The 21,860-nt window shown below is 42.3% G+C and overlaps 1 protein-coding gene across 3 annotated transcripts in view; it reads left to right on the plus strand.

The window, feature by feature from the left end:
* The window catches only part of E23 (ABC transporter G family member E23), a 250,038-nt gene that overhangs the window by 193,768 nt on the left and 34,410 nt on the right, over window positions 1–21,860 (plus strand). For 2 of the 3 annotated variants that reach the window (XM_076525289.1, XM_076525293.1), the window contains exons 4-6: window positions 9,287–9,447; window positions 13,126–13,295; window positions 20,480–20,585. In XM_076525289.1, coding sequence (XP_076381404.1) covers window positions 9,287–9,447; window positions 13,126–13,295; window positions 20,480–20,585 — 437 coding nt within the window. Of the gene's footprint in view, window positions 1–4,848; window positions 5,113–9,286; window positions 9,448–13,125; window positions 13,296–20,479; window positions 20,586–21,860 lie in introns of those variants that run through there. The other variant, XM_033466142.2, reaches the window with a different exon arrangement.

The raw sequence follows: 21,860 nt of genomic DNA on the forward strand, positions 1-21,860 counted from the left end.
GCGAAGGAAGCTGAAAATGAGTAGAAACTGAATATCGAAAGAATCGTTGATCTTGGTTAGCTGGTAGCAGAGGCGATGCATCAGGTTTGCTATCATGCCTGAGGAAATCTGAAAAGAACCTGATACAGAGTCCCATAACTCTCAATTTACTAATTTTTATGTTATATTGGTAATATCTCCGTTAATTATATTAATTTAAAATCGAATATAGTAACAGGTGCAGTAAATTCTCCCTAATTGACGCTCACATTGTACGCAAAAGTGGACAATTTGGGAAGAATAATTAAGATGATTTGAGTCAAAAACTATAAAATAGTCGTACCTCGAACAATAATAGTTGTAAAATAGCTCGAACGATTAATCGCATCTCCTTTATCCAAATTGTCCATTTTCGTTTGCAAGCTGAAAGAAAATTGAGGAAGAGTTTTTACCGTAAATGGATCTTCGTTAGCAGAAAAAAAACCTACGATATCCTAGAAATCATTTCGTTCTCGAATAAAATTAGCATTCAGCAAATTGGCCAAGTAGAAGAATAACGAACGGTCTTAATTTCGAGAGAGAAAAATCGGACGCTTCGCGAAGCGGATTGCCGGGACCGAGCGGCGAAACCGGGCGTGAGTCACGAGTCCTCGCAAAATGGAAATCAATGAGCGGCGCTGACTGGAAGGAAGACGCTGACACATATTTGAAAATGTTCTCGTTTTACTTGCCGGTCGTGGCCCCGTTCACCCCGCGGCTCCATCTTTCCTCCCTCGGCGAGGCTGTGCCGTGCGCGCAACGCCCGGGTTCGACGAACCCGGGATGACGTGACACCGCCATGTCAGGAATTTATTATCTGACTCCGTTGTCCAACGACCCCCGCTTTTTGTGTATCGTTACGCGACTCCTCCGGCCGACCGGCCGATCAACCGATCTCGTTTTAGATGCTCGGCCCGACATCTCGGTCTCTCTCTCTCTCTCTCTTTCTCTCTTTCTCTCTCGGGTCATCGATACTGGTCTTATCGAACTGTAACGACGATAGCTCGGCGGATTGTACGGTAATTTCCCCGAGAGATGTTCGGAGGTCGGATTCGAAACCGGCGAATCTGAGAATTCTAAGGCGCGATTTTTCGGGTCTCGCGCGGCTCGTTTTTGTGGAAACTCGTGGCAGTCGGCTAAAAAACACAGCGGCCAGCATGGGGGACAATGGGGGACATTAGTATGGATTGTATAGTAATGCCAGATTAAAAACGGTGACTTAACTTTTTTATTTCCAATTTTTCCCGCGATTCGAAGGCAATTCGGAGGCCATGTGACACGATTCGAGGCAATTCAGAGGCCACGTGACATGATTCGAAAGCAATTCGGAGGCCACATTCTACGATTTGAAGGCAATTCGGAGGCCACTCCGTCGACTCTTAGCAACACAACGTAGCAATAAATCGCATAGACGTAGAACTACCACAGGGAAATTTGCGGCAACCAAAAATTCGGCATTTCGGGGAGAAATTACTGTATATCGGGGCAATCGCGCCCCGTGTTCGAGACGGAATCAAATTCGAAGGTGCTCCGGATTCGAGAGGAATATTAACCCTTTGCACTCGAGTAGCGGGTCTGAGACGCCAGCAAAAATTGTTACACTATTTCTTAAAATAATTATAACAGTACCAGATTCGGCATTTCGGGGAGAAATTACTGTATATCAGGGCAATCGCGCCCCGTGTTCGAGACGGAATCAAATTCGAAGGTGCTCCGGATTCGAGAGGAATATTAACCCTTTACACTAGAGTGGCGGGTCTGAGACGCCATTAAAAATTGTTACACTATTTTTCGAAATAATTGTAACAGTACCAGATTTATTCGTATTTCAAAAACTGTTAAAACTGCATCGAATCATATAAAAAATGGAAGTATCGTAGATCTGAAAATACCTTTTCGATTTCGAATTAAAATAACTTCGAAGGCAACGTGACACGTGACACGATTAGAAGACAATTCGAAGGCCAAATGTCACGATTCGACGGTCACATACCTACTACAGTAAATTAAATTCTCCGTAATTCGCGCTCAAATTATGCACAAAAATGGACAATTTGGAAAGAGTTTTTATAGTTACCGATCGTCGACAACTATAAAAACGAGCCGCAAGGGTTCGAATAATTGCACCTCCTCTTCACAAATTGTCAATTATAGAGACTTTACTGTACCTACGACGTACCTTACGGTTTTTCCTTACCTGACTCGCGCCCAACTTAACCTTGACAATTTTATGTTGCCTTCCGAGAACCCTTAGGATCGACGCAGCAATAAATTACACAGGCGTAGGACTAACGAGCAGGAAAATTAACGACAGCTCAAAATTCGGCATTTCCGGGAGAAATTATTGTACTTCCGTGGATGAAAAGAGCTTCGGGGAAGTACGGATGCAGGACCCTGGAAGTGTTTACGAGCGGACACGGCGAGTCGTTATCTGAAAAATTCGCGGCTGACAAGCAATAGAGCGTGGTCATTTACGAGCGACTCGTATCGAACGCTCGTATTACGTGCGAACAGCCTTTTCTCTATCGCGTGCAGCGTTGTGTTTCGCGCGATTAATAAGAGACACCGGACATTCATCCTGAGAGAGCTGTCCGGAGCGTCGTGTTGCTACTACAGAGTAGAAATTCGATGAGTGCGCAGCAACGGTCTTCTTACCGCGTCCACGTCGGTGCAATTGCTTCCGATGAAAACAATCCCAAGGAAGGGTGTCCACCGTCTGACCCCCGCGATAGGTCAAACCATTCATCGCCGGCTACGAGATATCTCGTCGTTTATTTTAATTGTTAACGAAAAGAAAAGGATTTATTTATTCTATTTTACTTGTTATTATTTATTTATTTTGATGAAATGTCGGCGTTCATTGCTAACAAAAAGAAAAGGATTTATTTATTCTATTTTACTTGTTATTATTTATTTATTTTTATGAAATGTCGGCGTTCATTGCTAACAAAAAGAAAAGGATTTATTTATTCTATTTTACTTGTTATTATTTATTTTTATGAAATGTTGGTGTTTATTGCTAACAAAATAAAAAGGATTTATTTATTCTACTTTACCTATTATTATTTATTTTTATGAAATGTTGGCGTTTATTGCTAACAAAAAGAGAAGGATTTATTTATTCTATTTTACTTGTTATTATTTATTTTTATGAAATGTTGGCGTTTATTGCTAACAAAAAGAAAAGGATTTATTTATTCTATTTTACTTGTTATTATTTATTTTTATGAAATGTTGGCGTTCATTGCTAACAAAAAAAAAAGGATTTATTTATTCTATTTTACTTGTTATTATTTATTTTTATGAAATGTTGGTGTTTATTGCTAACAAAATGAAAAAGATTTATTTATTCTACTTTACCTATTACTATTTATTTTTATGAAATGTTGGCGTTTATTGCTAACAAAAAGAAAAGGATTTATTTATTCTATTTTACTTGTTATTATTTATTTTTATGAAATGTCGGCGTTTATTGCTAACAAAAAGAAAAGGATTTATTTATTCCACTTTAACTGTTACTATTTATTTTTATGAAATATTGGCGTTTAGGACAGATTTCTTTAAAATAGGCTCGTCAGTCGATGCGTCGACGTGCCTGTGCAACAAGCAATGCAACGAAACCGACGAGTCTAAAGAACACAACGGTCGGTCGTCCTACTCGACGTCGTTGAAAGAAAACTGCGCGTATAACTTTCACACGAAGCGACGATCCAGTCGATAATGATTTAATTCTCGAGCTGTCAAGAACAGGATCTCGAAACGCGTAAAAAGAGCGCAGTAGCCGGACAAGATATTGAAGTTAGTTTGGAGATTTTTTTGTTTATTCCGAAGGTACTCCGTTGCGACGAATGGCATTCATTATGATTCTAAAACTAAATTCATCTCCATTACGATTCTAAACTAATATTTTGCGGAATATAACGACAATGACTCGATTAATATAAGATTGCTAGTACAGTAATGTGTCTCTCTAATTGACGCAGAGATTGGCCACGGAAATGGACAAATTGGAAAGAGGAGATACGATTAATTTGAGCCTTGCGGCCCCGTTTTTATAATCTCAATAACTATAAAATAATATATATATATAATATTATAATATATATAAATATATATAAAATAATATATATAATAATAATTCTCAATAACTATAAAAAAGGGGCGCAAGGCCCGAATAATCGTGTCTCCTCTTCCCAAATTGTCCATTTTTGTGGACAATCTAAGCATCAGTTAGGGAGACATTACTGTATTTTATTTAATAAGCTCGATATAACCTCGACAAAACCTTGAACTATCATGTGCATCGGTAGATAGAAGATACGCGAATTATTTCATAATTTTCCGTTGGCCAAAACTCGCGAAACAGAGGAGCCTAATCTATCAATTCGATCGACAGTTTATGACACGAGCAACAGTCAAGTTATTTCCGAGGAAACACGTTTTTCCGAGAGAAAGCATGTTTCCCTTTATTTAGAATCTTTCGCTTTCGGTCTGAATAGCAAATACTCTTGTCGTAAACCCCGGATTCCCAAAAGGCTCGCTCGCGGTCAGAAAGGCCCAAGGGTCCACAGCTGGCCCGTCCGCGACCAGCAGCATGTCGAGCAAGCCTGTAGGATATTTCGGTAACGAATTTCGTTAGTCGCGGTCCAAAAGCCGTAGAAAAGGACGCGACACGAACACCAAGGAAACGGAAGACGACGGGCCCTTACCTACGGCCTGATTGGCCAGCACGCTACTTAGTGCTGGCCAATTAGAGAAAATCGTGACGCGGCGTACCCCCCGGTTCGCCAGTCGAGCAGGGGTACAAAAATGTAAGTACTCTTGCTGTCGACCCGGTCGAGTGAAGATCGCTCCAAAAAAAAGTACGAAAGTGCGGTGTAAATAAAAGGACTTAGAAATTCGTTCGGCAACTTGCTGTCGCGAGAGCGTACCTACACACCTACAACTGCTGTGCCAACTACTGTGCCAATTACTGTGCCGACTTGGAACCCGACTGAGAGGATTTCATTGATTTAAGTGGACCATCGAGTGGTCTGAACGAAAATCAATTTCGTTAAGATCGATGATGCGTTTGATCGTCACGTTCGATCGCAGGTACGGAAATCGTCGAAGTAAGGCTGTTAGGCGAACCGATCCTACCGAATCGAAAGCCGCGACACCGCGTACAGGATTCAGACCGGTGCAGGTGTGGCATAGTCTCTCGTCCTTGGTCGGTCACCGTCGTTTTCGAAACGAGTCCGATGTGTCGTCCGACCGCGCGGATCGATTCGCTTCCCTCTTTGCCAGCGCGGAGCTTTTCTATCCTGCTTGGAAACCCATTTGAAAGTCCGGCGTGATCGATTCCGCTTATATGGGAGCGCGCGCGAGTGAAGATGTTCCACGGATATCGCCTTAATCGACGGGTCGGGTTGTCGGCCCGACCCGACCCGCGTCGCGGCTTTCGAACGGCCTTGCAGAAACCGTTTCCCCGTCCCTGATCGCCTCGCAAAACATCCAGCACGGACGGGTTCGCGGCGGGACTCGTTGTTGCTCACCGCGATCCCAATCGAATGCAACTGCGAATGCGGCGCGACCGAGCGCGAGCAAGACCGCCGCGGCGAGACGCAGCTGAAAAGGTGACGCGGTCAATCTAAGCGCGTTCCGCCGCGTTCGTCGCCGTTTCACGGAAAATATTAGATCCCCTAATCGATTCGTTCGCGTTCCTTTTGCACACCGAAATCGCCGCGTTTTGCTCTGTGCCATCGGAGGTGCGAGAATCGAGCGAGAGTTCGAGTCGAGCGTTCGAATTTTGTGGAGTTACTCGAAAAAAACCGCTCGAAAAAATGCGAGTAAAATTCTCCCGAATTTTCCTTGAGCTTGTAAACGAGAATGGACAGTTTGGGGAGAGGAGATGCCATTATTTGAGCCTCGCAGCTCATTTTTAAGCCGTAAATTCTTCCGAATTTGTGGTCAAATTGCGCACAAAAATTGTCAGAATAAAATTCGTGAAAATTTTGTCGATCGGAAATGTAACAAAATTTGTCAGAAAATTGTCGACAACTATAAAATCAAGACGCAAGGCTCAAATAATCGAATCTCCTCTCTCCAAATTGTCCATTTTTGTGCGCAATCTGAGCGCGAATTAGGGAGAAATTACTGTACTCGCGCCGATTGTCGACGATTATAAAAATGAGATGCAAGGCTCGAATAATCGTATCTCCTCTTCTCAAGTCGTAAATTTTTGTCAACGATCTGAGCGTCGATTAGGAAGAATTTACTGTACTTAGAAAATCCGACTGGCTCGAACACAAAATTTTTGAACAGCAATATTTTCGAATTACTCGAATTATTCGATCGTTCCGAATAAATCTTCGGTTTTCAAGGTACTAAAAAATATTCGAGTTACTCGAATCGCTCTCAAATATTTACGTATACATATTTTAGGGCTATCAAGTACTGTAAGACACTCCAATTTAATTACTACACTGTATTCATGAATCCTTTTCACTCGAAGCCATTCTAACTGTAAATCTAAAATAATTTTTCTCTCTTGCAGTATTATTTCATCATATTTTATCATTGCTTTATCATTTCATAAAGTGCATTTTATGAATATAAAATTGCGTTTTGCGATTCATACAACAGTTACGCTTTCTACAATTTTTTAAATCTAAACTTTGATGATATAAAAATTATCTTGGAACGTGGTATAACAATTTCAGCGGTGTCTCAGAGTCATCATTCGAGTGCAAAGGGTTAAAACGTGTATCCGAACCGTTCGGATTTTTCAAATAGCCGACACTTTTTCTCGAAATCTGTTAAATCTACTCGTCGTTTATTCAGAATTCCGCGAGAGTTTATTGTCAACCTCCCGACGCGTCGTCTGGCCGTAATTAGGTATAATTAGGCACGGTTTTTTGTTCCGGTTTAAACGAATTTCCCTGGAGTCTGGGAAATCGAATCGCAGTTCTGGCCTCCGCGAATCGCGTGCTTGCTTTGAAAATTTCGTTCGGCCGTGCTGGATCTCGTTCTTTCCGCTGCTGATTGGGGGCGCAGCACACATGCCCGTCTTAATTGCCGTCATGGAATAGCTCCGATGGGACGTCACTGTTATTATGAAGGTGGCTGTCAGCCGTTGGAACGCGGGTGCGGAATTTTTCTGGGGAAAATGTCCGATAACGAAGCGTCAATAAAAATTAAGATCACCGGCTGTCCGTGTCGCCGTCGCGGAACACGTTCGCCAGAAGCTTCCTCAATTGTCTCTGGAACGCGATGAAAATTACGCGGAAACGAAATATTGGGTTGGCAACTAAGTAATTGCCGATTTGTTCAATGAAATAGAAAATTTCTTTTTACTTGGAACGAAGTTTAATCTGTAATGTATTTTCCATTTTGTTCGATGACCTTTTGCCATCTCTCTGACAACTTGAAAATTCCACGCTCGTAGAAGGTCTGATCCTTTTCGGCCAAAAACTGAGTTCAGTGAGATTTTACGGCGTCATCGTCGTTAAAAGTTTTACCACGAAGGGAATTGTCCAGGGATCGAAATAAGTGGTAATCCGATGGCTCGAGATTAGGGCTATACGGTGGGTGTAATATCAATTCTCAACCAATATCCATCAATTTTTGCCGAGTGGACAAAGACGTGTGCGGCCTAGCATTGTCCTGGTAAAAAATGACACCTTTACGATCGACCGATTCTGGTCGCTTTTCCTTGACCGCTGCATTCAATTTGTCCAGTTGCTAACATTCACGGATAATAAAAAATAACATAATAATAATAATAATAATTTTATAATATAACATTTACGGATATCATAAAAATGGGAGTGAGAGACATCTATAACTGAAATCAGCATTGCCCTAGCATTGTCCTGGTGGAAAATGACACCTTTACGATCGACCAATTCTGGTCGCTTTTCCTTGACCGCTGCATTCAATTTGTCCAGTTGCTAACATTCACGGATAATAAAAAATAACATAATAATAATAATAATAATTTTATAATATAACATTTACGGATATCATAAAAATGGGAGTGAGAGACATCTATAACTGAAATCAGCATTGCCCTAGCATTGTCCTGGTGGAAAATGACACCTTTACGATCGACCAATTCTGGTCGCTTTTCCTTGACCGCTGCATTCAATTTGTCCAGTTGCTAACATTCACGGATAATAAAAAATAACATAATAATAATAATAATAATTTTATAATATAACATTTACGGATATCATAAAAATGGGAGTGAGAGACATCTATAACTGAAATCAGCATTGCCCTAGCATTGTCCTGGTGGAAAATGACACCTTTACGATCGACCAATTCTGGTCGCTTTTCCTTGACCGCTGCATTCAATTTGTCCAGTTGCTAACATTCACGGATAATAAAAAATAACATAATAATAATAATAATAATTTTATAATATAACATTTACGGATATCATAAAAATGGGAGTGAGAGACATCTATAACTGAAATCAGCATTGCCCTAGCATTGTCCTGGTGGAAAATGACACCTTTACGATCGACCAATTCTGGTCGCTTTTCCTTGACCGCTGCATTCAATTTGTCCAGTTGCTAACATTCACGGATAATAAAAAATAACATAATAATAATAATAATAATTTTATAATATAACATTTACGGATATCATAAAAATGGGAGTGAGAGACATCTATAACTGAAATCAGCATTGCCCTAGCATTGTCCTGGTGGAAAATGACACCTTTACGATCGACCAATTCTGGTCGCTTTTCCTTGACCGCTGCATTCAATTTGTCCAGTTGCTAACATTCACGGATAATAAAAAATAACATAATAATAATAATAATAATTTTATAATATAACATTTACGGATATCATAAAAATGGGAGTGAGAGACATCTATAACTGAAATCAGCATTGCCCTAGCATTGTCCTGGTGGAAAATGACACCTTTACGATCGACCAATTCTGGTCGCTTTTCCTTGACCGCTGCATTCAATTTGTCCAGTTGCTAACGTTCACGGATAATAAAAAATAACATAATAATAATAAAAATTTAATAATATAACATTTACGGATATCATAAAAATGGGAGTGAGAGACATCTATAACTGAAATCGGCGATTACTTAGTTGCCAACCCAATACATGTACACGCGTTGCCTTCCGTCGCGTATTTTGTCGCTGAAAATCCTGCTTGCGCAAACCGACATATCCGACGGTCCCAAAAAATTCTCGGCGATTCGCACCGAAGAAAATCTGATTGTACTAACCAGTCTGTGTTTTCTCTTTCCGATGTTGCAGAGTGGAAAGCTCAGCGTTGCAGTTGGTGTACCCGCTGGATTCTCGTCCGGTGCAGCTAATCTTCCGGGGGTTGCAGGTGGTCAAGGAGAAAAGACCCCTCCTTCGGGATGTCTCGGGCGTCGTTAAACCCGGCGAGCTTCTCGCCGTCATGGGCCCTTCAGGTGCGCACCGTTTTTCGTTCTTCAATGGACAACGATCTTACGAAATAGAAAATAGAAATAGAAAATACAAAGAAACGCGACAAATTCCGCATTGCAGAAACTATCAGAAACGAATCCTTTCCGATCATTCGATTGGGCCCGATAAGCAGGCTAAAGATGCGAAGAAGAACGTTTAAAAACGGGTTTGGCGACTTTGTCTCTTCGCGGACGCGTGTCTACGAACAGCCGTACTCGCGCACAGCAAATAATTGGACAGTTTTTCAGATACGATGACATTTTTCTAATTGAACCAGAAATTTGTTGGGACGATAAAGAGACTAGTTTAGTAGACAATGTCTAATTGCAATGGTTCGCGTAACAAAACGGAATAGAAGGAATTACATTTTTCGAGCTTTTTGTCTTAGCCTGTACCGCAGAATCGAAGCATATAATCCATACAAAAATCTTTTTATTCGATGAATTACTGTTAGTGATATCAGTAATATCAATAATATCAGTAATAGCAACAGTAATAGTAATATGATTTTAGTAATGATAACACAAGTAATTTTCAATAATAGTAATATAGTATTCGATAATTCACCAATTCTTTCATAACGAAGGAAAGCACATTCTCTTTCATATAATAAAGCTTTTAACTTTTATATCATTTTACTAATATGATTTTGGTAACAATAATACGAGTAATTTCCAATAATAGCAATATAATATTCAATTATTCGCCAATTCTTTCATAACGAAGAAAAACACATTTTTTTCATATAATAAAGCTTTTAACTTTTACAACATTTTACTAATATAATTTTGGTAACAATAATACAAGTAGTTTTCGATAACAGCAGTATAATATTCAATTCTTCGCCAATTCTTTCATAACGAAGAAAAACACATTCTCTTTCATATAATAAAGCTTTTAACTTTTACAACATTTTACTAATATAATTTTGATAACAATAATACAAGTAATTTCCAATAACAGCAATATAATATTCAATTATTCGCCAATTCTTTCATAACGAAGATAAACGCATTCTCTTTCATATAATAAAGCTTTTAACTTTTACAACAGTTTACTAATATGATATTGGTAACAACAATACAAGTAATTTCTAATAACAGCAATATAATATTCAATTATTCGCCAATTCTTTCATAACGAAGAAAAACGCATTCTCTTTCATATAATAAAGCTTTTAACTTTTACAACAGTTTACTAATATGATATTGGTAACAACAATACAAGTAATTTCCAATAACAGCAATATAATATTCAATTATTCGCCAATTCTTTCATAACGAAGAAAAACGCATTCTCTTTCATATAATAAAGCTTTTAACTTTTACAACAGTCTACTAATATGATATTGGTAACAACAATACAAGTAATTTCCAATAACAGCAATATAACATTCAATTATCCACCAATTCTTTCATAACGAAGAAAAACACCTTCCCTTTCATATAACACCGATTTTACCTTGTATAACGAACAAGTTCGACAACCGCTTACGCGTCTACACGTGTAACACCTTGCTGCAAAGCGACATTCGCTCTGCGCGCAGCTCCGTCCGCAAAGGTTCAACGTCGCCAATGCTTCAGAATGTTTGCAAGAACGGTGGAAGTAAATCGAAGTCGAAGAACGCCGGGAACCGCCGTACAACTTCTTTCGGAAGTAATGGGGCGTCTTGAAGCTCGCGGTTTGCCCGTTTTACGATTCGACTGGTTGGGAAAAGGACCTGTTTCGGCGAGCCAGCTAGAACGGAGGCACAAACAATCGTGTGCAGCACGCGAACGTTCCGGCCAAGATAAGACACGGCAGATTTCTATCTTTAACCGTGGCCGCGTAACGAGCCGTTGCACCGTGTCTCCGGGGGCGATATTTATCGCGGGAGAATTCTTCGTTCCCCTTGATATTCGTTTAACAAGCGCGTCCCCTCGCAACCCCCGCACGGCTCCGCAAATCATCGGCCGCGCTTTCCTCTGTTTCACGGTTCGTCGTTAACGTCGCGGCCACCGAGACCAGTCCGGCTCTATATCTTCCGCGTCGCCGGCGGATCGCGCGATTCCGCGCGGAAAACACGCTATTCCGGTGTGGTTAGACGGCTCGAAGAACCCTCGGGCTCTAGAACCGGACCGCGTGATTCAGGCGCGGGATATTCGGCGATATCGGCCCGTTCGACCTTGCTGAGTTCTTCGAGGCTTTTCGAGGCTTTTCGAGGTTTTTCGAGGTTTTTGCCCTGCCTTGCATATTCTCTCTTATTCTCTCTCGCTCTCTCTCTCTCTCTCTGACTCTGTCTCTCTTTCTCTCCCTCTCTGTCTCTCTTTCTCTCCCTCTCTGTCTCTCTTTCTCTCTCTTTCTGACTCTGTCTTTCTTTCTCTTTCTCTCTGTCTCTCTATTTCTCTCTCTCTGTCTCTGTCTCTCTATTCTCTCTCTCTCTCTCTCTCTCTCTGTTTCTTTCTCTCTCCCTGTCTCTCTGTTTCTTTCTCTCTCCCTGTCTCTCTGTTTCTTTCTTTCTCTCTGTCTTTTTATGTCTCTCTATATCTCTCTGTCTCTCTCCCCCTATCACCCCTCTCTCTATTTCTCTCCGTGTGTCTCTCTGTCTCTTTTTCTCTGTCTCTCTCTCTCCCCTCTCTCCCCTTTCTCTGAAACGATATATATCATATAAAAAAAAGGAACGGGAATTTGTAAGTGAAACGCAAACCACTTATTTGTTCAGCAAAATTTACATTTCAGCCTCCAAAAAGTGTTCCATCCGAGGCAATAAACATTTATTGTGTATATTCATAGGCTCTTTGTACTAGTCATATTATTTATTATATACACACAGTTGGTTTATACTAGTAGTATCATTTATTATCGAATCGTGAATTTTTAAACGGAATAAAAATTGTCTGCACTAATTGCAAGGCATACATGTGCTGCACAGACATTTATTTCATTCATTAATAATTTTAATCAGTTGAATATAATGTAACAGTATCTTTAAATTCTTTAAACGATTTTACTGTTTCGTATTTGACCCAATAATTTTTGTCATAAATGCATAAAATCCGCAGTCAATTTATTACACATACCACATAGCGATGTATGCACATGTACGAGGCTCGAAAAATGTCGTCGAACGACCGATAATCTGATGACTTTATAATCAGAAATTCCAAAATTCATATTCAAATTCCAATCCAAATTCAAACATCCAAAATTTTGCACAATGCAACGGGGGTTGTTGCGGAAGTTAATTCGACGTTCCAAATAGACAGCTTACGAAACAAAAAGATCGCCGAAATTACTCTCGCGACGACGAAATATTTGACAAGAGACACGAGGAAGTTCCAACATCAAAAACGAACCGATCTTCATCAATTATTGCGTAGGATCCGCGCGGAACATTCGCGCTATATTTCCGAGTATCGTAAGAACCCGCGAACGGTCTTTTTTTTCGTCCGAGAATAGAGCGGCCGCCGTAAACCGCAGAAGTATTTTGGCACGCGATCAAGCAACGAGACGGTCCCGCGTTTTTCAAGGAGTCGCACGGTGCCGGTTAGAGCTCGGGTTCGCGCGGAAAATCTGCGAACGCGGCGCGGCTCTAAAGGATAACGATGTTCCCGGGGGACGATGAACGGGGGTAGCATGTGATTCGGTGTGTCGTTGAGGGGTTGCTTGATTTTTCTGCGAAGGTTGCGGCAAAACCACGCTGCTGAACTGCCTGTCGGGCCGCGTGGGCGTCGACGGGGGTGAAATCTGGCTGAATCGCGAGAGGCTGACGAAGAGATGGCGCCGAAGAATCTGCTACGTGCAACAGCAGGACGTTTTCTTCCCCGATCTGACGTTGCGGCAGACCCTCGAGGTGAGTGTCCCCTCTGTATTTCCATTTCGGTCGGCCGACATTGTTTCAGCTATAGCGCGAGACAGCATTCTCCGTTTCGTAACTAACACGCCAAAAAAGAAGAAGAAAAAAACAAAGCAAAAGAGAACAAAAGAAAAAAGAAAATAAAAACCGTCGGAACGAGCAGCATAAAGATGTCGATATTATTCGTATCGTTGGTAACGGCGTGTTCTCTCCGAAATTCTCGGCTGCTTCTGGCCCTGGTGTAGGAAAAAGAAAAGCAACGGCGCGGTATCCATAAACCGCCTGTAACAACGATCGAAGAGATGTTCTCCCGTCCGTAGGACCCCATTGACATGGACCGATAAATTCCTGCGACCGTTCCGTCTGGTTGGATTTGCATGAGCAATCCGGCGGGGACGGCCTCTTAATAAAAACCAATGTCCTTCTCGAACGTATACGACCGCTGTTAACGCGGCAACGTCGATAGATAAGAGAACCATCAAAGACGGTTTCTCCGTTCTCTGTTTCTCTTTTCCCTCCCGCCCCGTAAAAATTCGACCGACCGACGTTCGTTCCGTCGGATTAATTGCTTCGTTATCTTCCGCGTGGACGAGCTCGCTCGAAGACCGCGCGCGATTCGTGCACGAGCTCGCGAAAAGAAAAGTCCCCGGGGAACACCTGTTCGCGTTTACGCGGCTCGCGAACGCGTCCGTACGCGACGCTGTCTCTCGCGTAAAACCGATCCGGGTTATCGGGGAGATTCGGCTCGGATCGGGCCCGAGCACGGGCCCGCCGAGATTCGAAAGGTCGCCTAGTTGACGGCCGAACCGGAACAAAAGGCTGACGCGGCGATTGGAGGCTCTGCATTCGGTCGAACCGTGTAAATAGCAGCGCTAGTAAGTTAGTCGGGCAAGTAGAATCGGACGAGCATGGTCAGACGGTGGTGTAGAATATACGCGCGCTCGCTGGAATCGAAAGAAGTACGGAGCACGAATCTTTGTTCTATCTGTCCTTCTATTGTCGCTGTATAACGTGAATATTACTTACTGCTCGCGATGAAAAAAAAAGTCCGCTAGAAACTGCGACTTACAATTAGTTTCCATTGAGTCGAGACGAAAGGAAGCTGCCAAGATTATGTCCTGAAGCTGCTGTAATCCTCGATGGAGTCGTTCAGAAGCTTGTTTGAATGATTTTCAATAATTTGGTGTGTAAGTCGGACATTTTTATGGACACTTCGCACATAATGTTATAAATACGAATGTTATTCGTTTCTTTCGACTCGAGATTGTATTCGATTCTCCTGTTATAACAGGAATTCTAGGTGTGAAGGACGTGTAAGATATAAAAATTGTCTCGTTTTCTATCAGGAAATTGATTGAGAACGATGAAGATGTTAAGTAATAATGTATAATTAATTTAAGGTTGAATAAGATGATTGTTAGCAAGGAAGCAGTCTCTCGACGAAGATTTCATGCACAATCTACTAAATATGAATGGCATTTCTTTCTTTCGACTCGAAATAAGATTCGATTCTTCTGTTATCGAAATATAGATACGAAGGGCATACAAGAAACAGAAATTGTTCCGTTCTATCAGGAATGATGAGGATATTTGCAACGGGTTAATTAAGAAGATTATTAACAACGATCCAAACTCTCGACGAAGATTTCGTGCACAATTTACTATATATGAATGTTATTCGTTCCTTCAAAATCGAAACAAAATTTGATTCTTATTATCAAAATCTAAAAGAGGAATCTGGAAAGTAAATGAACACTCGCGAGAAACAAAAATCGTCTCATTCTATCCGGAAAATGATTTTAAGGGCGAGGAGATGCTAATCAACCTGGTTGTGAAAGAAATTGTAGCGAAAAGGGTTAACCCTTTGCACTCGAAGCAACTTTAACTCGAAATCTGAAATAGTTTCTTCGTTTTATAGTATTTTCATTCATATAACTTAACTGCATTTTATGCATGCGACATTGAATCTTGTGACTCAAGCAAGTATAAACAAATTCGATGATATTAAAATTATTTTGAAACGTGATATAACAATTCTTGATGTCGTTTCAGAGTCGCCACTCGAGTGCAAAGAGTTAAATCGACTTTTTTTGAAATCCTGAAGCACGGTAAATTCTCCCCAATTGTCCTTCAGCTTGTAAACGAAAAATGGACAAATTTGGGAAAATAAGATACGATTATTCGAGCTTTGCGGCTCGTTTTTACTATAAAAATCAGCCGCGAGGCTCGAATGATCATGTCTCCTCTTCCCAAATCGTCCATTTTTATGCGCGATCTGAGCGCGAATTAGGGACAAATTATTGTACTAGATACGTGAACGTCGAATCGTGGCATGTGGCCTCCGAATTACCTTCGAATCGCCTTCAAATTTCGTTTACAAGCTGATGGAAATTTGAGGCAGAATTTCCCGTGCAGCGAATAATCCCGAAAAACGCGTGCCGCTGTCTCCACGTGCGTCAGTTTAACGTTTAGAATTCTCGGAAAGAAGGAATTCGAAATTTCCGGCTGCCCGACGACTGTGTTTGAACCCGCCGCGGCGACCAGCAAATCGCGGAGCCGAACATTCCCAGACTCGTTTCCCAGTAACCTAATCGCGAGGCGCGCTCGCACTGGGATCACCCCTCGCGGAGCAGAATAGGAGAACCGGTGGCCGCGATCGCGACGTTTCCTCGTTTTCCCGGAAAATCGCATGCCGGCAACCGTGCCAAGTTTATCGGCCGCGATTTACGAGGGCCCGCGACCGAAAATTAGGAGGACACCTACTCGCGTTCGTGCGCGCGTGGAATGCGGGCCGGGAGCCAAACGCCCCAGCGTCGCCTCCCTCCCCCCTCGAGGACTTTAAGCCGCGTCCTCCCTCCGTTCACCTGGGAATTTCACTTCGATTACACCTGGGCTCTGTTCTAATCTGGAGGAACGATGCCCCGCGATCTTCTCCGGGCCACGAACTCGATCTTCTCGGCGATCAATTCGCGGGCGAAACGAAATTTCCGAATTTCGCGGCACCGAATTCGCGATAAGCGAGTCGTGACGATTGCTGTGCCCTTATAAGGATTTTAATCGTATCTAGAATTAATATTGTTAAATCAGAGATATCGAACTTCTGTAATAAAATTTGATCCGATCGATATTTTAATTTTCTAAGGGCCTATAAAATGCGGAAACTAATTTTTATAATACTAATAATACTAAAAAAAATAATACTAATTTTTATATTTTCTTGTTAAGAAAAAAAGACTTAAAAAACATATTGCGAATGGAAGAACGCGACAACGATATTTTCCAAAGCGAAAAAATAAATTATCGGGCCCGTTCGCGATCGCGGACGCGTTACGGATTTTGGGGTCAAATTTTTTTGGGAAACCGTCGCGCGCCATTGTGGACGGGGCTTTAAAGGATCGAAGGTGCCGTGGTCGACTCGACGAACGCGGACGGACGCGCCATTTTCTCAGCAGCCGAGTCCGTTACACAAGAGGATCCGTTATGCGGAGAGAGAAAGTGCTGGCCGATGATATTTCGCCGCGTGCGTTGTATAGCGGTCATCTCACGGCTACGGGGAAACTGGACTACTCGTAACGAAACGTGTTTGCCAGGACTCCTTCGAATTTTCGCAGCTTTCGAAACGACAATTTCATTCCGCCGACACCCCTGGTATGCGGAAGCTTCTGACCTCTCGGACTCGGCCGAAAACGAGTCGCGACGACGACGATGATTTGCTACTTTTCGAGCGACGAAAACCGTTCGGCGAACGACCGGGACGTCTGTACGTTCGTTTTCCCGATGGAGCTTCTACGTCAAAAATCACCACGGAATCGGAGAGAGAAAGCTGGCGACGTTATTCTGATCGACTCTAAAAAAGTGTAACAAAAAGAACCTCTACAAAAATTGCCCGGCAAATTTTATGTCAAACGAAGGAAAATGGTGATAGTTTTATAACAGAATTATTTTCGACTTTGGCTCGGATTTGGATACTGGAATCGGCAGACTTCGATTCGGCAAGAAATAAAAATTGTGCCAAAGCGTCGCGTCCGTTTGGCACGAAATTGGGCCCGAAATTTGATGATCCGTGAACGGACAGATAATGCAGCCATTTTGCGGAGGTTCTTCTCGTCGCGGTTCATTTTCAAATTAGCTTGCAGAGGGAAGCCTTCTTCCCTTCACGATGACCCCTTTCTCGCCATTTTGTCGGCCCCCGAACAGAGTTACAGCAAATTCTCCCTAATCGATTCTCGACTTGTACAGAGAAATGGACAATTTGGGAAGAGGAGATACGATTATTTTATAGTAATCGGTAACTATAAAAAGGAGCCACGAGGCTCGATCAATCGTGCCTCCTCCTCCCAAATTTTCCATTTTCGTTTCCGAACTGAGGGTCAATTGCGGAGAATTTTACCGTTCGCGTAGCCTGAAAACCCGTGAAATCGGATTCAAGAAAATAATATTAATATTATTTTATAATATAAATAATATTAATATTATTTTATAATATAAATAATATTAATATTATTTCAAGGAAATAAGCGACGATGCGATCGATCAACGATGTCGATAATCGGCAACTATAAAAAGTATAATCGCATCCGCTCTTTCGAAGCTGTCAATTCCCGAGGGACAATTTCCGCGGGACAATTTCGGAGAATCCACCGCGTTCCTCGTTTCGAGTGTTCGTACTTTTGACTCGATTCGAAGCGAAACGCGTCCACGCCCCGAGCACCGAGCAACCATAAGCGGCCGGCGATTCGGCACGTAGTGCGCGGACTTTCCTCGGAGACGCGGAACGTGTTCGCGCTGCGGCCGATAATTCGGTGGTACGTGCGTGTTCGAGCGTGTACGAGGCGAGCTCGGCGAGCGGAATCGAAGGAAAACACGACACGGGCCCGGCACGGCCCGGCCCGGCCCGCCTCGGGCGCCTCTTTAGAATTCTGTCGCGGGCTTTGTCTCCGTTCGGCCGGAGTGTGACGAGAAAACGCGCGGCTCGCCTCGCTTCGCCTCGTGACTGCATTGCAGTCGAACCGTCATCTCGGAAAAACATACAGGGTGCCCCGGCGGATGATGGAAAACGCGGCCGGAATTCGATAGAAAATAGACCGTGAAAAACCATCTGTGACAGCTCTCGCGGCGCGGGGGCCTCTCCCGTCGGACGGGAATTGGAGCATCCAAGGATCGACTCCGAGCAACTTCTCCGAGTTTTCACGAGTCGGCTGCGCCGGCTTCGATAATCGAAAATTCTCGGGAGCCCCGTCCGGGAAACGTGCGCGACATTTTTATTATGCTCCGCTCCCGACGGAACGTTTAACGAGCTCGGCGGATTTTTTTATTGATCCCTGCACCCGTCCGGAAGAATGTGTGTTTCTGGAACGTTTCTTATTTCTCTGCGATCTTATCGGTGCTAATCAACTTCGTATCGGTTCGTTAATGCATACTCTGCACTGTAATTTCACTATGAAATCTCTGCATTTCGTACTTCACCCCTTGCCGTGCCAACTTTTTTTTATAATTGCAATGGTCGGAACCTTTTTTTCGATCGCAATGATTTCTTAGAGGAAAATGAGACTTTGTCGCGTGATTAGGTCTACTTGAATGTTTAAATCGATAGATTTCATTATTATTATTATTATTCTGTCAACGAGTTCGATTAAGTCGAATTCGATACCGACTTAAAGGAACATTCATACTTAACAGATTATTACTAGAAATCTTCGCCACGAGTCTGTCTTTAATAGAAGGAAATATCGCCTAATATTATATTGCGAACCCTAAATTCGTGCTCCTCGAAGTATCCTCGGCAAAAGTAACCACTTTTGAATAAAAACTAGGCGTGTTTTCTACGTCACCACTTTGCCTGCCATGGCAGCAGCTTTATAAGTTTTACAAAAATAACGTAATTTTATTTAGCCAAATTATAATTTGGAAGCTAAATCGACGAACAATCACAGCGTTGCTTCGCCTGTGAAATTTAGTGCCCCACCTCGTTGTGCTAGGTCAGCCCTGCCCGTTAGAACCTCGCGGTACTAATCGAGATTTAGTTCGATTGACCCGTTTTACAGGAAGGACGTATACATTCATTGACAGGGGAATAGCAATAGGATTGACATATTTGCATTTCCAATGTTACAAGATTTCAAACAGGTCTTTATAAACTGTTTACCTGATTCACTGATTCTCTGCTGTTCAACATAAGTTATGCTTTGTTATTGTATAAACGGGTGTTTAACTGTATACGTAAATAAATTAGATTATAATCCAATTAAATGAAATTATAATGAAATGAAACTATAATGAAATGAAATGAAATTATAATGAAAATAAATGAAATTATAATGAAAATAAATTATAATGAAATGAAATGAAATTATAATTAAATTAAAATATACTAAAATTAATTTAAAGTATAATGAAATCGTTTTTTCAAGATCCTTACGTTTCGCGGATCCTTCTAAAATCAGAAAAATATCAAAGATCGTCGTAAAAATTAATTAAAAAATCTGAAACGCGTTGGTCAAAGCGTTGCGACAATTTTACGGACAACATTAGTCGATAATTAAGCAGGTATGAAAATATAAAGTCGATTAGTGGTCGCCAGCAACAACGATCGGAGCTACCAGGATCCCGCGGAGAGAAGAGAAGGCCGAATGAGATGGTCGAGCAAAGGGTTAATCGTTTCCGGATCAGAAACGACCGGGTGCATCGGCACCGGTGCAGCATTATGCACCGTACGAAGCGAAATCGGTTTCCGGAAAGGGGTCACAGGCCGATCCGCGAGACAACCGGGGCCGGCCAAAAACAGATCCGGTCCCGGAGAAGGGTGTAATCGCGCAAGATGGCGGCCCCCGGCTTAATCTCCGGCACCGGCCGCGTTATCGTAATTGATTTAACGATCACGATTACGAGCGTGGGGCCGGTGCATCCCCGAGGATACGTGTCAGATGGTAATAATAGACGCGAAGTGGGCTGGATGTTACGAAACGGAAATGCACCGGCACGCCGCGCCGAGCCGCGCCGGCTTTTGCTTACGTTACCGTTTGATGCGTAAACGGGGCCGGGCCGTGTCGGGCTGGGCCGGGTTAATGGCGGCCGAAAACGATACCGATCTACCAGTTCGCCGCCGACGCGCCGAGATCCGATCATCGGCGAGATCGCTTTTTCCCCGCGATTTTATCGTGTTTTTGTTTCTTGGGTTCCAGTACCAGGCGAGGCTCAGGCTTCCGGACACGTTCTCGCACTCCCAGAAGATGCAGTGCGTGGATCATATCATCGAGGTCCTCGACCTCGTCGGCTGCCAAGACACCAGTGAGTAGAGAGAGAGAGAGTCGTGCCAAAATTTAATCGAATTAGTATAATCAAATAAATAACCCGAATTCCTGCTTTACTCGTTAATCGCGGTCGGATTCCTTTTAGTTTCAATCGTCGATCAGACGATCGATTAACGATTCACTTCGGAGTTCCCTTTTCCGCTGAAACGAACAACCGATGCACCGAAATCGATCGATCAATACGTTGGATTAATACGAATCAATATGTCGGATTCTAAAAGAATTAATCGTTGAAAGAAAACGACGATCGATTTCGTCGACTGTGGAAACGAGTCGTCGATCGCACGTTGTAGAAAATTAATCGTCTAAAAATCGGCGATTATGCAATAAATTAAATTGGTAAAGTGTACCATTATAGGTTGTCGGTCGATTAAATGAAACGTCGATTTTTCGACGGTCCACTTTCGTTATTTTTTAATCAACGAGACTTTCTAGATCGGATTTATGAGCGCAAAGGCTGCAAAGTGTTCGCGAAACACCTAAATTGTCTCGCGGTTTTATTTTTAACCCTAGGATGCTTAAGGTTTATTCAAAGTTTTAATGTCTTATCTTTTTTTCTAAGCCTCATTTTACATTTTTAATCTCATTTTTAATTTGTTCCGTTCGAGATATATTTATTTATTTGCGATACTGTTGAATAATACATTTAGGATATGAAAGATATACAAGGTAATAAAATATAAAAGATTTATAAAAGATTTTTAGAACAAAAATACATGCTTCAAGTTCTGTTTCTATTCTCACATTTTTCGATACTACCTTAAGCATGCTAGGGTTAACATGAAATAGGTTTGTTCAGCTCGAAAACTCGTTCGACGTAGCAAGCAACGCATCGAAAATACGTAACAATGCAACCGTGTACCTTCGAAAGGGTTATCCGAGCTGCTTGCTAGGTTCAACGAAGGTCTCATAGCGCCAGTAAAAACTCTTTGGCAGGAAGAATCGTGTCACGGTGTTATTGTTAATACGAAGTAGGTTTGTCCATTGCTCAAAAGCTCGTTCGATCTAGCAAGCAACGCATCGAAAATACGTAACGATGCAACCGTGTACCTTCGAAAGGGTTATCCGAGCTGCTTGCTAGATTCAACGAAGGTCTCATAGCGCCGGCAAGAAGTCTTTGGCTGGAAGAATCGTGTCACGGTGTTATTGTTAACACGAAGTAGGTTTGTCCAGCCAGGAAGCTCGTTCGATCTAGCAAGCAACGCATCGAAAATACGTAACAATGCAACCGTGTACCTTCGAAAGGGTTATC

The sequence above is a fragment of the Megalopta genalis genome, chromosome 1 (genome assembly GCF_051020955.1).
Source record: "Megalopta genalis isolate 19385.01 chromosome 1, iyMegGena1_principal, whole genome shotgun sequence".
Classification (NCBI taxonomy): domain Eukaryota; kingdom Metazoa; phylum Arthropoda; class Insecta; order Hymenoptera; family Halictidae; genus Megalopta; species Megalopta genalis.